The 15,000-nt window shown below is 35.1% G+C and overlaps 1 protein-coding gene across 7 annotated transcripts in view; it reads right to left on the reverse strand.

The window, feature by feature from the left end:
• Nucleotides 1-11,882, reverse strand: part of st3gal3b (ST3 beta-galactoside alpha-2,3-sialyltransferase 3b) — a 57,677-nt gene extending 45,795 nt beyond the window's left edge. For 2 of the 7 annotated variants that reach the window (XM_079877081.1, XM_079877082.1), the window contains exons 1-3: nucleotides 11,621-11,748; nucleotides 7,413-7,561; nucleotides 2,987-3,061 (exon numbers count right to left, since the gene is read on the reverse strand). In XM_079877081.1, the coding sequence (XP_079733207.1) occupies nucleotides 2,987-3,061; nucleotides 7,413-7,521 (184 nt within the window). In that variant the 5' untranslated portion in view covers nucleotides 7,522-7,561; nucleotides 11,621-11,748. Of the gene's footprint in view, nucleotides 1-2,986; nucleotides 3,062-7,412; nucleotides 7,562-11,620 lie in introns of all 7 variants that reach the window. The other 5 variants (XM_079877084.1, XM_079877085.1, XM_079877086.1 and 2 more) reach the window with 4 other exon arrangements.
• Nucleotides 11,883-15,000: the final 3,118 nt, after the last annotated feature.

The raw sequence follows: 15,000 nt of genomic DNA on the forward strand, positions 1-15,000 counted from the left end.
AACAATATTTACTAACATGGACCAATCAGCTGTAAGTTTGATGCTAGACTTTAGCAACATTTAAATGAAACCAATCCTACATTTTTGTGAGCCTATAAAGGCTATTTTAGATTCTATTTTAGAATAGTAAATATTGCACCATTGCTACTACTGCATAAAACAGTAGCTCAAAAAAACAAAGCTGATTTAAATTAGGAGGCCAGAAATCACATGCTAAGTTTGACATAATGGTAAGAACAAAATATTTAATAGCTTTTATTTTATTTAAGGATAAACATCATAGCAAAAATTAATAGTTGTAATTAAAACAATTTTATTTCAGACGAACAAGAAATATAAAGTGAATCTCTACAGCTCGTCACTTTCAATGCAGACAACTCCATTGATTATTATGGGATCTTTTTAGTTTGGATGCATCATGAGGCTTGTGTCCCGTGTAGAGTAGAGACAGTGTAATAGCTCTGCTATGAACCTGGATCTAGGCGAGTTCAGACTCTCTAAAGCTCAATAACATTCGATTTAAAAAAAAAACTACTACAAAAAAAATGTTTTTACCCTCTCTTTGTCATTTATCATCAAAATAGGGTTGCGTTTCCTTCCCTTGTACCATTTTCAGAGCCATTTATTGTGATTTGTCTTTACAATGTGTCCTGAAGTGCCTTTCATAACAGGGGTGAGGTTAAAAAAAAAACATCCCAGGTTCACAAAATTTTCCAAAATAAACTGGGCGCAGCTGTCGAAATGTGCCGTTTATAATTAGTCTAACTTTTTCCACAGAGGTTCAAGATACCAAAGTAAGAGAAGGCAAACATGAATTGAACAAACTGAGAACAACTTGCTTGCTGAACACTAAATAATCTCAGAGACTGTACATGAGGAGAGGAATAAATGAAGAAACCTGCCAAATCCATTTCCTCAGCTGCGTTTCTGAGAGCCAATATGAAACCATTAATCAATAAAACTTCAAAATAACTGCAGCAACCAAATAGTTATTTGCCTCATCATCGGTCTATAGCACAGCTCTTTTCCATATGAAATGAAAACACTTTATTCTGTCTTATCAAGTAGAACATCAATCATATTTACACACTATTTACACATTTCAGGCCGTTTTGTAGATCAGGAACACGGGGACCGTTCTGACTTGTCTGCACCAGGACCGAGCCGTATTCCAACAGCATGCTAAAGTACTTCAGTGTTAGTGCTGCACATGATAAACATCATGCTCCTGTGGTGAGTGTGTGTGTGTGTGTGTGTGTGTGTGTGTGTGTGTGTGTGTGGACTGAAGCCGCCTTTCCACCATCTCCAAAATTCAACATTTGATTGTCGCATTTTTCCCCCTAGTGGCAGTAGCAGAACTTACAAATCATTTGTGAACCAGCCGTTACCCTCGGCTTATTCAAATTGAATGAATAATAAATATATTAATATATCCACACAAAACAAATGACCAAAAATAAAAAAAAAGGTTTTCTAGAGCTATATAATGCAAATAATTACTTCAAATATAAATGTTCATTGCAGCCATTTTTGCAGAAATGAAAAAAAAAAAAGAGGGAAATTCTCACTTTGTTTTTTTTTACTAATCTTATGCCTGGTTTCACAGAAAGGGCTTAGATTAAGCCAGGATTAGTCCTTAGTTCAATTAGTACATTTGAGTAGCTTTTATAAATGTTCTTTGTTTGTTTGTTTATTAAATTTTTAATGCCATGTTAGCATAGTACAAACACAAGGCCAATATCATAAAACATTTCAACTTGACATAAGATAGAAAATCTAAAAAAAAATCTAGTTTTCTAGTAGTATCATAAAAATTACAGTCCAACAGAATATGTTCAATAGTCAAAGGAACGTGACACGAGAGACATAAAGGAGGACAAAAACTCCGCCTATCAATCGAAACCCATGTGTGAGTCTTGAGTGACCCAGTCAGCACTTGATTTAAAGTTATGGAAATTTAGACAATTATGGGGTGACAAGACCTTGAGTCAGAGGCAATTAAAAAGTTCTTGACCCTTTTCAATATTTTCCAAAACCAGGAGTAATGTTCAAGACTCAGCTGTGAAGACAAAGCCTTGGTCCGGAATTCAAATGCCATATTGTTGATCTCCTATCACTGCTGCTGCTGATACGCATGATACGTCTGAAACGTGCTGATACGTCTATAAATGTTCTTTAGAAGAAAAGAAAAAAACATATTGAGACAAAACAATGGCACAGACATAAGTTGTTTTCAGTTAAAACAACCCAAACATTCTTTTAAGTCTGGGACTAGGCTTAAGCCTTGTCTGTGAAACCAGGGGTTATTATTTTAACATGCAGTCTGGTGGATCCATGTGTTCTAGTAGCAAATACACGTACGGTTGGCATAATAAACCATCATCACCCAGCAGCGGCCTCTGTGAATCTGACCCGAACTGTGGTGCTCTCCCTCCCTCTAGTGGCCAAGGAAAGATTGCAAATAGAAGTACCTTATTTGGGATTCATCCGATGAAAAATGCAAGAACATCAAGAACCTGCCTCATAACATTAATATCTCTGTAACCTTTCATTGGGCAAGCACAAAGTCTGTATCTTAATTCCATGTCAACCATGTCACAATATCAAGGTTATTTGAATGTTGCCAGTAAACATAAGAGTAAGTGCTTGCATTAGGGATGTGCACAACGAATAATTTCATTAATGTTTAAACGGAAATGTTGCAACCAACTAGTTGACTAGATATTGTAAAGCGCCCGTGACAAGAGCTGTTGGCTCGGGACCCAGTTTCAAGTCCTACATGTCCTGACCTGGGGCTGGTTGTATAAACTGCGAAGATAGACTTATAAGTTCGTCATCACAATTCTTCCTTTAAGATGGTTCAGAACTGTTTTAAGTCAGTTACATAAAAAAACGTAGATTGGTCTAATTTGATACTAAAAAATTAGGCCTGATTCACCCTTGACTAACCGGTAGTTGGTCATACTAGTACTTAAGACAGTCTTACCATAATGACTATGTTTATGCAACTGGTCCCAGATCTCATTCACCTTACTGTCTCTCAACTTTCCTGATTCTGGACCTATAAATAAAAGGTTGAAATAATTCCATTAAAAAATTAAAAAATAAATAAATAAACACTTCTGAAACATTTGCTTGGTGGGCTCTTTAATATTGTATTAACAGTCCTGGATTTAAGGAAATATCTACATTTACACTATGTACTCTCTCGATGTATAAAAAGTAAATGGAACTGATCACCACTCAGTGTTATTTCCAAAATAATACAAACATTTTGGGATTTTTGAACATATGTTTGCACAGTTTTTGCGAAAAACGTGCCTACAAAAAGTATAAAGGTACAGAGGTAATGGAGGATTTCAATTTCATAACTTCAAATCAATAACAGTTTGCACTACAAACTTTATAACATTTCATTATTTTTTTCTGACACACAGCATGTCCTCTTCTGCGGATCTGATAAGCCTAAACAAACAAGGAGCCTCTAGATAACAGAACTGAATTCACTCATTTCATAAGGAATATTGGTTTCATGCAAAATTTCATCTTTTCCAATCAGGGCCGCTTAAACGACGCCCTTTTCAGCTAAAAACAGAAAACTTTTTTTTTTAATGTGTTTTTTTTATTTAAATGACAGTACGGCAGAATTTTTTTCTTGTTAGCTATCTAAATTGGCCCTATTGTTCCGTCACTACAAATAAATGGTGTGTGTTTTGAGATGCTTGACAAAATGCATCTTTGTTTAATTTATGAAATTAAACTGATTGTGATTAGCAACAATGTCAAGGTGTTACCATCACCACTAATACCATCAGCTTTTATGGGAGAAACTGAACTCAATGCAAACTTAAATTTCAGAAAGTCATTATTTGAGAATGATAGACTTATAAAATAGATTTCCTTCAGACTCTAATGAAGGACACTCAAATGAAAATGCAGAAATAGACCTTTTCACCAGCCAACAAATAAGTCATCCATTATAATAACGAATCAATCAGGGCCGGCCCTGACCAATTTGCTGCCCTAGATTTAACCTGGTGGCTCTTGCATAACAGCCCATTCCATACCATCATTGTGTTCATGATATTTTTTTAAAGGCTTATGATAATTAAACTATAGAAAAATAGCACCTAAGCCACATTATAGCCACTGATCTATATAGAATGACCAGTGATTATAGCCTAAACACAAAAAGCAAGAGTAATTAGGCTACATCTAGCATTAATGCACAAACTATCCATTGAGCACTAGAAAGTGTTTGTTTTCCATTAGATGGCAGAAATCTTTCACTTAACTATGGCACGTTTCATGTTTTCACCATGAACAAACTGTTTTCACACTGCCTGGGGCCTCTGGAGAACACAGAGCTGTTTACATAAAGTTTAGGCTAAAAATAACTGCAATTAATTAGCGAACATTACTAGTATCTTACTACTATGCACTTAGATAAACTGTTAATTCACATCACTCTACCTCAGTCTTTATCCCCTTTTTTCCTCTTCACTTAATAGTATTAGGGGAAATCAAATAAATAATTTTGGCACCCCAATGGATGAGTGTTGCCCTAGGACCTAGCATTTGCCTATTCTGTGGGCCGGCCCTGCCCAATCTAAAACAAAAAGAAGATTATCCCTAAATAACATAATATACACAACCTGCAGACTAAAAAAACAACAACACAAGGCAACATAAAAAGTAAAAGAAAGCGGGAAAACCACGGACTTGGCAACGCTGATTAAACCGGAACATTCAGATCTTGAAAGCAGGCGTCTATTATCAGATCAGTCTATCAGCAGATATATTAGGGACTCGCTGATAAGACGCCTGCTTTCAAACACTCCCGTATACATCTGTGTAAGCGCTAGGTGAAGACAACAACATGTTTGTGAAGCGTTGATCCCAAAGTCACACTACTTCACACAGTCTTTTCGACCACACAGTACCATTATTTCCGTGCTATAAATATTCAGTTATCACAGAAGTACTGGGATAAAAGTTGATAGTCTATGGTAGCGATCAAAATAGAGCAAATCACCTTTTAAAAGTAACTCGACGCTTCCAGTAAGGATTGTAACGATTACATCGTTATGCCACTAGGTGTCAACAAGCGACTGTTGAAAAAAGGAATTTGTCATTGAATCATTCATTCAAGAGATTCATTCAAAAATGTGGATTCATCCACTAATAAAACAAGTTAAATATTTATGAGTGAGTCATTGAATCATTCATTCAAACCGATAAATATTTTGGTAAAAAATATACTAATGTCATAGAACCCTAGCAAAATTATTTTAAATAGATAAAGAAAGCCACCGCTACTGGTCACATCTATGGTTAGATTGATTTGTTTAGATCCAGTGAAATTGCTACATTGGCTACACCACGTCATGTTTTAGGTCTTGTTCTGAGAGAATATATTAAATATATTTTTTGTGTTCCCATTTGCTCAAATAGCAAAAGAAAAACTCCTCTATAGTGTTTTCACAACTTTCAAAAAGAGGAAAAAAAATAGCAAGAGTGTGACCTTCTCAGCACCACATTTCCCTTTTCATCGTTTAGACTCACACACACACGCCCCTTTCACACATACTCCGTGTGCGGAGTATCTCGTCTCGATTAAGATTATTTGTATAGCAGCAACGTATGCGGCACAAAAAATACGGAGTACACAGCAAACGGAGTATGTGAAATGGGCGTAAGTCGTTTGTCATGGTTGTAAAAAAAACAATGGCTATCTGAACATCTTTTCCAAGCGCAAACCAGTACAGAAGTAATCAACAAATTATCGGGGAGGGTCATGCCTTTTTTCATAATCATTTTGGAGGGTCATAGAAAAATGTATTGCTGGCGAAGGGAGGGTCAAGTCTATTTTGACTATAGATCTCAAATGTCCTCCGGTAGCCTCTTAAAAAAAAACGAACAGTCCCTAAGACTAAGAAAAAAACTGATATTTATTTGTTTTTATTTCTATTTTCAATTTGTGGAAAGGGGTTCAATTAGGTGGTCACACAGCCTCAATCAGAAGTTCTGGAAGCTCATAATTCATGTATAGTAAAGTCTGAAGAGACTCAGCCAGTCAGCTGAGTTTGTGGCAAAACCATACAGTGCATTAGATCATTCATACTCATAAAGTAGAACTGAAATGAGATTCATTATAAGATTATTAGTCAAAACATTTCAAAATGCACCTGCAGAATATTTTTCCAGTCATGAATTTTGTCATTGAGGATTTCCATAAAATATTGTGCAAAAATCTCGTTTCGTCTCATTCTCGTGAACCCAATCTCGTGTCTCATCTCGTGAGAGAAGTGTCTCGTCACACCCTTAATAGTAATAACAGTAAATTATGCATAATTACATGCAATTAACCCTCAACCAAAACCTAATCCTACCCTAACCCTTTAGTAACTACATGCTGTAAATTATTATTACTCAGTACTTCCATATATAATCACACTGTAACAATGACACCTTAAAATAAAGTGTAACCAAAATAATCAAATTAATTAAACACTTTTAAATAGACTGCAGCAATTAACATTTTGTCAGAACCACTAAATTAAATTTTATTTTGTTTGGTTGTCTGTTCAAAATTGTGGGAGAATCGGGATCTCTATTTTAAATTTCTCAATTTATCCAGAATGGTGCAGCTAAATTCTCACGACAGCGCAGAATTCAGTGAGCTTGCGGTTTAGAGATTGACAGCTGTAGTAATTATAAAGGGAGGACTCAAATATTTAGCCAAGCAAATCCATACCACACCTGTTAACCATATAACTGAAAAGGAGGATATTTGAGAATCTTGCAATTTTCCAAATGCTTGCCCTACGGTCAAATGAAGCCCGGGTTATCACTGACTAATACTAAAAATATTAAAACATCTTTGTGTTAACTAAAAAATAATGCTGACTAATCCAAATAAAATAAAATATAAATCATACTGAAAAAATACTAAAACTACACAAAAGTTAGAAATATTGCCTTGAATTTGAAGCACTAAAATTATTAACTGAAAATAAATATAAACTAAAAATAAATGAAAGAATATATTTTTAAAAACATAAAATGACAAAAGTACATAATGAAATTACTAAAAATGAAAGCCAATTTAAATGATAAATAAATAAATAAATAAACACCGCTTTGAGCAAACTATTACAAAACAGTACCGCAAACTCTGTGAACCGACACAAGTATAATCACTTTGAGACGTGATCTGACCTAAACAACCAGTTATGTGGCAAGCACACAAGCAGACTGTTAAGCTTAATAATTCAACGGCCAGAGGGTCTAACAAACAAACTGTGGCAAACATACATATTGACTGAGCAAAAGGCGCCCACGTACAGAGAGGTCACAACCTGACTCACATTAACAGATAGATGGCAATACGAGGCCTGAGAACTACTCACGTGGCTTCTGGCCCCACACGTACAAATGGAGCTTCCCAGAAGAGTAGTAGATAAACCCCAAGACCAGCATGGGACACAGGACGAACAGTAGTTTGTGTGCAGGCTTCATGTTCCTCAACCATTCACATGGTACCGTGTTTTTACATCACCTAGAAGCAGGATAGAAAAGTCAGGAAAGCTGAATCACATGTTCACAGCATGCAGTCAAGCAAACAGACTCTCATTATTAAAAGTACACAAGTCAGTATGTCAGCTGAGGAACAAAAAAATGTACACACACGCATACACGTTTTTTTCCTCAAGAAATTGATACTCATGTTCAACAATTATGCATTAAATTGATTAAAGGTGACAGTAAAGATATTTACATTGTTCCAAATCAATCTTTTTTAAACTTACATAGTAAAATAAAATAAAAAGAATTCTTTAAAATTAGTAATATTTCACAATTTTTCACTTGTGCTATTCCAAAAAAAAAAAAAAATTATGAGCGATATTTGACTCTTTAAAATAACTTATTAAATGTGTCATCTTTTATGTCAAATTCATACATTTATATTTATAAATTGAGTTAGAATAATAAGTGTAATCAAATCAGTATTAACTAAATTCATCTTTGCACTTCATAGAAGAACAAAAAGGTGTATTAGGTATATATTATGTACAGATTGTTTAAGTGGCATGATTGCATTTAAATTCATGATAAAAATGTTATGCGATTAAGGTTTTAAATAAAAGGTTTTGGATATAGAAATATTAAATGATTTAAATAACTGAAATTATACTTTAAAAATGAAACTAAAACTGCCAGTAGAGGGAGGCGAGTCACTCCCTGTGTCTCAATGTCCATACTATCCATCCTAAACGGTGTGTGAGATAAGTGTGGCCCAAAGCATATATGTTGAAAAGAATATGTCAGAAGTCCCCGGATGGTCTACTATTTCCGGTGGATTTTCGAAGTGTGGAAAAGAGTAGCCTACATACTTTTAGGGCGTAGAATAAGTAGGAAAATTGAGACGCAGGGACTGTCTTTGTCACCGAATCATTCAGTCAATCAATTCGTTCAAACGGCTGAATCATTGAATGAATCACGGCATGAATCATTCAGGAAAAAAGCAAGTGGCTGTCTTTATGAATGGGTCACTAGATTCATTTGAAAACGCAGATTCATTCATAAACGAAACACCCGTGTTTGCTCGGAGATGCGAACCGGGTCAGCTGTGATTTTGTTTGGAACTATTTTCGCTGAAGAAATAGATAAAAATCTGACAATACTGTTCTTGAAATGCAAGTAACTTAATATCAACTTCATGTTTATCGAATTGTTGTATAAAATCAGCATTTTGCTGCAACTTACCCCACCACAAGGCACTAAAGTTAAGTTACATTTCTGAAGTATAAACTGGTATAATTTCAATGTAATATTACGCAACTGGTTTAGTTTATCTCTTATTTTTCCAAGTTTATTTTATAGGAACAGTGTATAGTACTTTCCTACTACTAAATTCTGAAGAAACAGAGACAGAAAAACAGACAAAAAACCTCCGCAAGTAGTAACCTAGAATACTGTCTAACACTTGACGGCGGCTCTGTCAAGTCTTCGTTATCAGTTAGGAACCTGGGTGTGCTCTTTGATACCAATCTTTCATTGGAAAGCCACTTTTCTAGCATCTGTAAAACCGCATTCTATCATCTTAAAAACATAGCTAAAATTCGAAATAATGACATATGCTTTCACTGAAAAATGTGGAACAGTTATTTAATGTGTTTGTGACCCAAGGCTAAATTACTGTAATGCTCTACTGGTTGGTTGCCCTTCAACCAGATCATGGAACTAGATAAATATTCATAATGTTCTGATCCAATCTGACTTCTGATCTGTAATGCTGCCTCAAATCATAAATATAAATAAAGGTGACTTGGCTTGACTACAAGTACACCAAATTATTATTTGATACGAACCAGAAGATGCTTACTCATATATCTTTCCACCTGCAGTCCCTAATGGCCTAACATGTTCAACATTGCAGAAAAACTACCATGCCAAGAACCTTTTGACTAAAATGTTTATTACTTTCAGTGACATTTATTCACTCATTCTAATTTAGTTTTTATTAAATTTTACTCTGTTTAGTCTGTTTCGGGGAAAGTTACAACTTTGGTTTTCAAAATATTGTTTCAGAAATGCAAACAATTAAAGATATAGAAATTTCAACTTCATTTGGTTGGTTTTATGTTGGTGGTTTAAGTTAGCTTTAAGAAAATTATTATTTGTAAAAGGAAATTTGATTATTAAATTAGTTTTTAAAAGGTGTAAATTACCTTTACAATTTCACATGGGGTTGATTCAGATTCAGTTAGATGGTTTACACCCAGATGGTGCAACTTACCCACTGACTCGGATCAACTTACCCCTAACCTGGAGTAAATTGAGCCACAAGAACGCTTTCTTTTATAAAAAGACATTTTTTTTAGAACCCTTTGTCATATATATATATATATATATATATATATTCTGATCATTTAAAATGATAGGAAATATCCTGAAATTACTTAAGATACTTTCAATTTTACTTCTACCTAAAGTAAAAAAATTGGCTCATCTTACCCCACACTCCCCTCAGTCAGTTGCAAACTTTATGTTTAAACGTTAATGAAATTAGTTGTTGTACACATCTCAATGATAGCTTTGTGTGAGAAACAGCTATTATTGTGTGGCTGCAGTTAGCTCTTTCGACGGCTGCCTCACAAGCTCAGCTTGTACGTTTTCTCTATTATAAATATAATTTACATTTGTGTGCACATCCAAATGGGAGGAATATTTTCAGTAAATAACTTTTATTTCTGTATGTTCTTCACACAAATATATCATAAGACTTAAGAAGACTTCATTTTTGGAGCTTGACTGCGCCTGTTCACCATCCACTTAGATTGTATATGGAAAAGATAAGCATGACCATCCTGCCAACTGTCATGATGACTATCCCCTTAACCACTCATGGTATAGCATGTCAAGGGAACAGTTTATGGGAATTAAATAAAAACAATTTTGTGTGTGGGAAAAATTACAGAAGCTCAAGGTGGATCAAAGTCTGTCATGGTAATTGGTAAAATCCACTCAAATTTGTTTTCATATGAGCAGCACAACAATAATTTTAAACTTAATTAAGTGCTATAGAGATTATGTTCCCCTGTATGATACCTCAATGCCACAGAAAAACATACAAATACAGAAAATATAATCAAGAAGATCATAGTTAATACAGGTGTTCCAGCACAGTAACCGCAGGGAAATTCATCACATTAACTATTTCTGTTACACTAACATTTGATGACCAGAAAGTGTCACAACACGTTATCTTCATTTAGAAGAGTAAATAGATTGTTTAATCACTTAGAAACCTATTTTAATGCTGCTCTAAATAAATAAATACCACTTGTGTTGATAACAATTAGGCCTACATCTAAACATGTTGAAATGTTACTTGTTTGTCACACTGTATAATTCACCCTACTAGTCTAATGTAACGTGGCATTTAAAACAAGTGAATATCCATATTATGGTAGTCACTCCTCGATTTTATCTAGCTATTTTCAGTTCGTCAAAACACAACTGACTCGCATCAACAGCACCCGAGCGCACAGCGTGATAATGTTAGGCTATCTTAAAGTATGAAGACTTCTGAGTGATAATGGCACTATTATGTCCCGATAGTGCATGTTTGCATTTCTCAGACTGAGAGCGCAGGCAGGCTAACGGTTTACCCTCCCCTTTACTTCACACACAAACCAATGGTCAGCTCTCAAGGTAAACACAACATAACCGATACATTTCGACACGTCAAACAACATAAACGCGGGTCTAGAAGGAGAACAGGGTTAGAATACGTTACATATTGTAGAAAATATGAAGGAAACGCGATGGATTATACGTGCTCAGCGGCCTAAAGCAAAGCAGCCTATTTGCGCTCATTCAGCTAGCCAGCCACACACAAACACAGTCCAGACGGGCTAAAACTCATTCTCAAGCATACAGCATTTGGTACTCTTTTAAAAGCATCATACATTTGATGTTTGCCAAACCGGCGCCGAGTTACCGGTAGTTAGTCGCGCAGATTGAACGGTAGCTCTGTGGTAAAACAACCGTTCGTCTAACGCATATTGAGGTCCATGAAAATTACCCCTTCCACGGGATACTTTCACATTACCTGTCCCCACCAGTCGTCAAAACCCTCGGGTTAAAACGTTATCGACCACATTTTCCTTTTCCTCCGCCGTTACTGTCCATCTCTCTTCAGTAAAAAAATGCGAGGATACTTTATCACCTCCTCAAAGCAACCAAAGTGAAGCTGCGTGTTGGTTTATTAGGATATCACCCTCCCCTCTCTCTTTCTCTCTACTCCGCACCGTTTAAGTGGGAGGTCTACAGACATGGTCCTAGCACGGTCGTGTCTCAAATGGTAGTGAGTCGACTACATAGACTGCATTTAAGACAATTTACGCATTACAAAATATGTGCATTTTGGACATCGTCCACGTGTTCAAATTCTAATGTTCGACTGTTTACAGTTCCCAAAAATGCAATAATCTAGGTCATTAATAAATCAATTGATATAGTTTACAAAAACTATCAGATTCAATTTTAAATGGGATTTAAATCAAATTCCAACTTTCCGACTCAACTCTTTCCAGAATGCCGAGAGCCGATAGCAGGGGCAGCTGATTTGTAGTAACAATTTTACTTCAGCTAAGGGCGCAAGTAGGCAAGTTACTTTTTTACATTTATCGTCATATAGCCTATATAACAATAATGTTTCAAATAAAATTATTTTCAGATGTAAATAAATGTATAGTCCATGGTTTAATGTCAATGCAAATCATAGGCCTAATTTGTTTCTAAATGAATTTGTTTAAATGAACCCAATCTGCAATAGCTAGCCCTTACATGAAATTCAGTAAACGCATGAATTAATAAAACTAAATCAGAAGCTGTAATGTGTCTACTTGTTGGAACATTTTAGACTAGAGCATGTAATAGGCCCTATGTCACACCGGCATGTGAGTATAGGCCTACGTCATGTATAGACTAAGACTAATAATCGCTGAATATTTTTTCTGAAATTATTCTTTTAAACATACTGCTGTAAAGAACCGATCACCTAACTGAAATAGTCTACATAATCTTGTTGTGCCTTCCTTCAACAGTCAACTGTGCTTTGAATATTTATAGTGTTATGTGGCAAATTCATGGCAATGAATGCATCTTTTCATATAGGCGCTGTCTTTCTGTTCTTCACATGGCAGTCTCTCCTCGTCAGCTATTGCATTATATCTTTGCAGTTGTGAGCACATGATGGGCCCAGTTTGTCCTTTGTGCCATTGGGCAGCATTTTAGTTCCACCATTGTTTAGAGCAGCTCTACACATGTTTTAGGCCTTTTTGCTGGAAAGGGCTATTATTAGGGGTCTAAACACTGAAGGTGCTGGAATCCTATTGTTACAATTGATTTTCTTCTTCCTTATTTTTCTGCCCTAAAAGTGTATGGGCATCAGAGATGGTAAATCACAGAGACACCAAACTCAGCAGGATGGTCCCAATCATGCACCGCACAGACACAATTTGCGGCAATTTGCATTTGCAGGGATACAAACAAGTTTTTCCCCTGAATCCTTGAGTCCATTTCCACGAACATTTTTTTTCCCATTTTGGATTTTCTTAAAAACCTACTTTTTCAAACTCCTCCTAGGCTGTTGGTCTTATCTTCACCAAAAATAGGCACACGGAAGATAGGGCAGTGCTGGTCAAACGTTTTTATAAACGATATAAGTTAATAAATTGCCGAGGCAACAGATATTTCTACGAGTTGACCTATAGCTGCTGAACGCAAAATCCAAGCTTAACGAAACTTGACACACATAGACAACAGGACATTCTGAGGGTGCACACCAAGTTTTGTACAAGTCCACCAATTGGGGATGCTACATATAAAAAAACATTTTAACTCTCGCTTTTCTATTGCAGCACACTAGCAAACATACATATGTCCATCACGAGTAAAAAAAAACAAGAAGCTCCTCTTCTTGGTGGACCACTGTAGTGTGGCGTGGGCGGTGGTCTGGCTTATGCCGTGGCCAAGGAGGGATCAGAGGCAGCCTTTTAATACCATATTAGTAATAGCCTTACTAATGTTAGTGTTATTGTTACTATTATTATTATCATTTTTCCTCTTCCTTATCATCCAGCCTCCCCTTCATTCCTGATGAAAAGTCTAGTTGCTGTTATTATTGCTACTACTATTAGTATTATTGAATTTTTATATAAGACTATATTATCATTTCTTCAAGTTATTATTTTTACTAATATTATCTTCATCATTATTATTGTCATAAATATGTTTTTTGTGTGTTTATTAATTTTTATTACGTTTGTTGTACATCTGTAAAGTTACTTCCACTCACACACCCACACTTGCACACACGCACACACACACTCACACACATGTTGGTTGGTATGTTTTGTTTTTGTTGCATATTTAAAAAAAAGAAAAAAAAAAGAAAAGAAACTCATCCAACCAGAAAAAGAGATTTTTTTTTAATAATTCTACTGATTATGAGAATTTCTGTGAATACATGGAAGCCATATTTTACTCCTAATTATTAAAATCATAAAAATGCAAAAAAACAACAACAAAAAAAAAAAAACTGTGAAGCACTTTGGGCAACAACGTTACTATTAAATGTGCTATATAAATAAATAAAAGTTGAAGTTAATTGTTCACCACAAGACTAGTAATGTGCACTAACAAAGTAAATAGGGTCAATTTTGATTTCATGACGACTTAAGTAATCGTAATCATATGCTAATAATATGCTCATAAAATATAATCATATGCTAATAAAAATCATATGCTAATAATATGTAAAAGTAATAAAAACAAAAGAAGCAGTGAAATGGAGTACATCATATATCCTTGTATATTCTGAGGTAAAATTATATAATTATAGGGAATTATACTCTGATCTCTATGCTTAATTGATAGATTACCCAATGTCTATAGTGAAAAAGGTAATGTGTAATATTTTATTTAAAGTTGTTGAATGTGCCAGGTTCGGACGAACATTCCGCCATTTTGAAATTTGTAATAAATTTCATATCAACACAAAATTTGGTATAGGGTTCATTGACAGTATGTCCTAAAGGTACCTGAGAAGTTTGAACACATCGCCACCTAGTTTTCCAGAGATAACCAAAAATGCTTACAATTTTTAAAATATTGTTAAAAATGAGTTTTCTCTGTCGCGTTATCTCGACGCTATCTCATTCGTCATTTTCCATCATGTTTGTCCGCCATATTGAAGTAAATGTAAAACCATTTTTTTCCCTGCTACATCTCCTACAAATTTGGTCAGATTTTGTCCCAAATCTAATCTGATGATCTAAAAACAGATTTTTGATATTTGCTACCTTTCTCAAGAAATAACTTTCTGAAGTCGACTGTCACTGAGTTTCTTGTTTTATGCTAAATAGCTTAGCATACCAATCAAATATGCTAATCAGAGGCCATTGTATCTTATGGATTTTGACTATG

This window comes from Squalius cephalus (assembly GCF_949319135.1).
Source record: "Squalius cephalus genome assembly, chromosome: 7".
NCBI lineage: Eukaryota > Metazoa > Chordata > Actinopteri > Cypriniformes > Leuciscidae > Squalius > Squalius cephalus.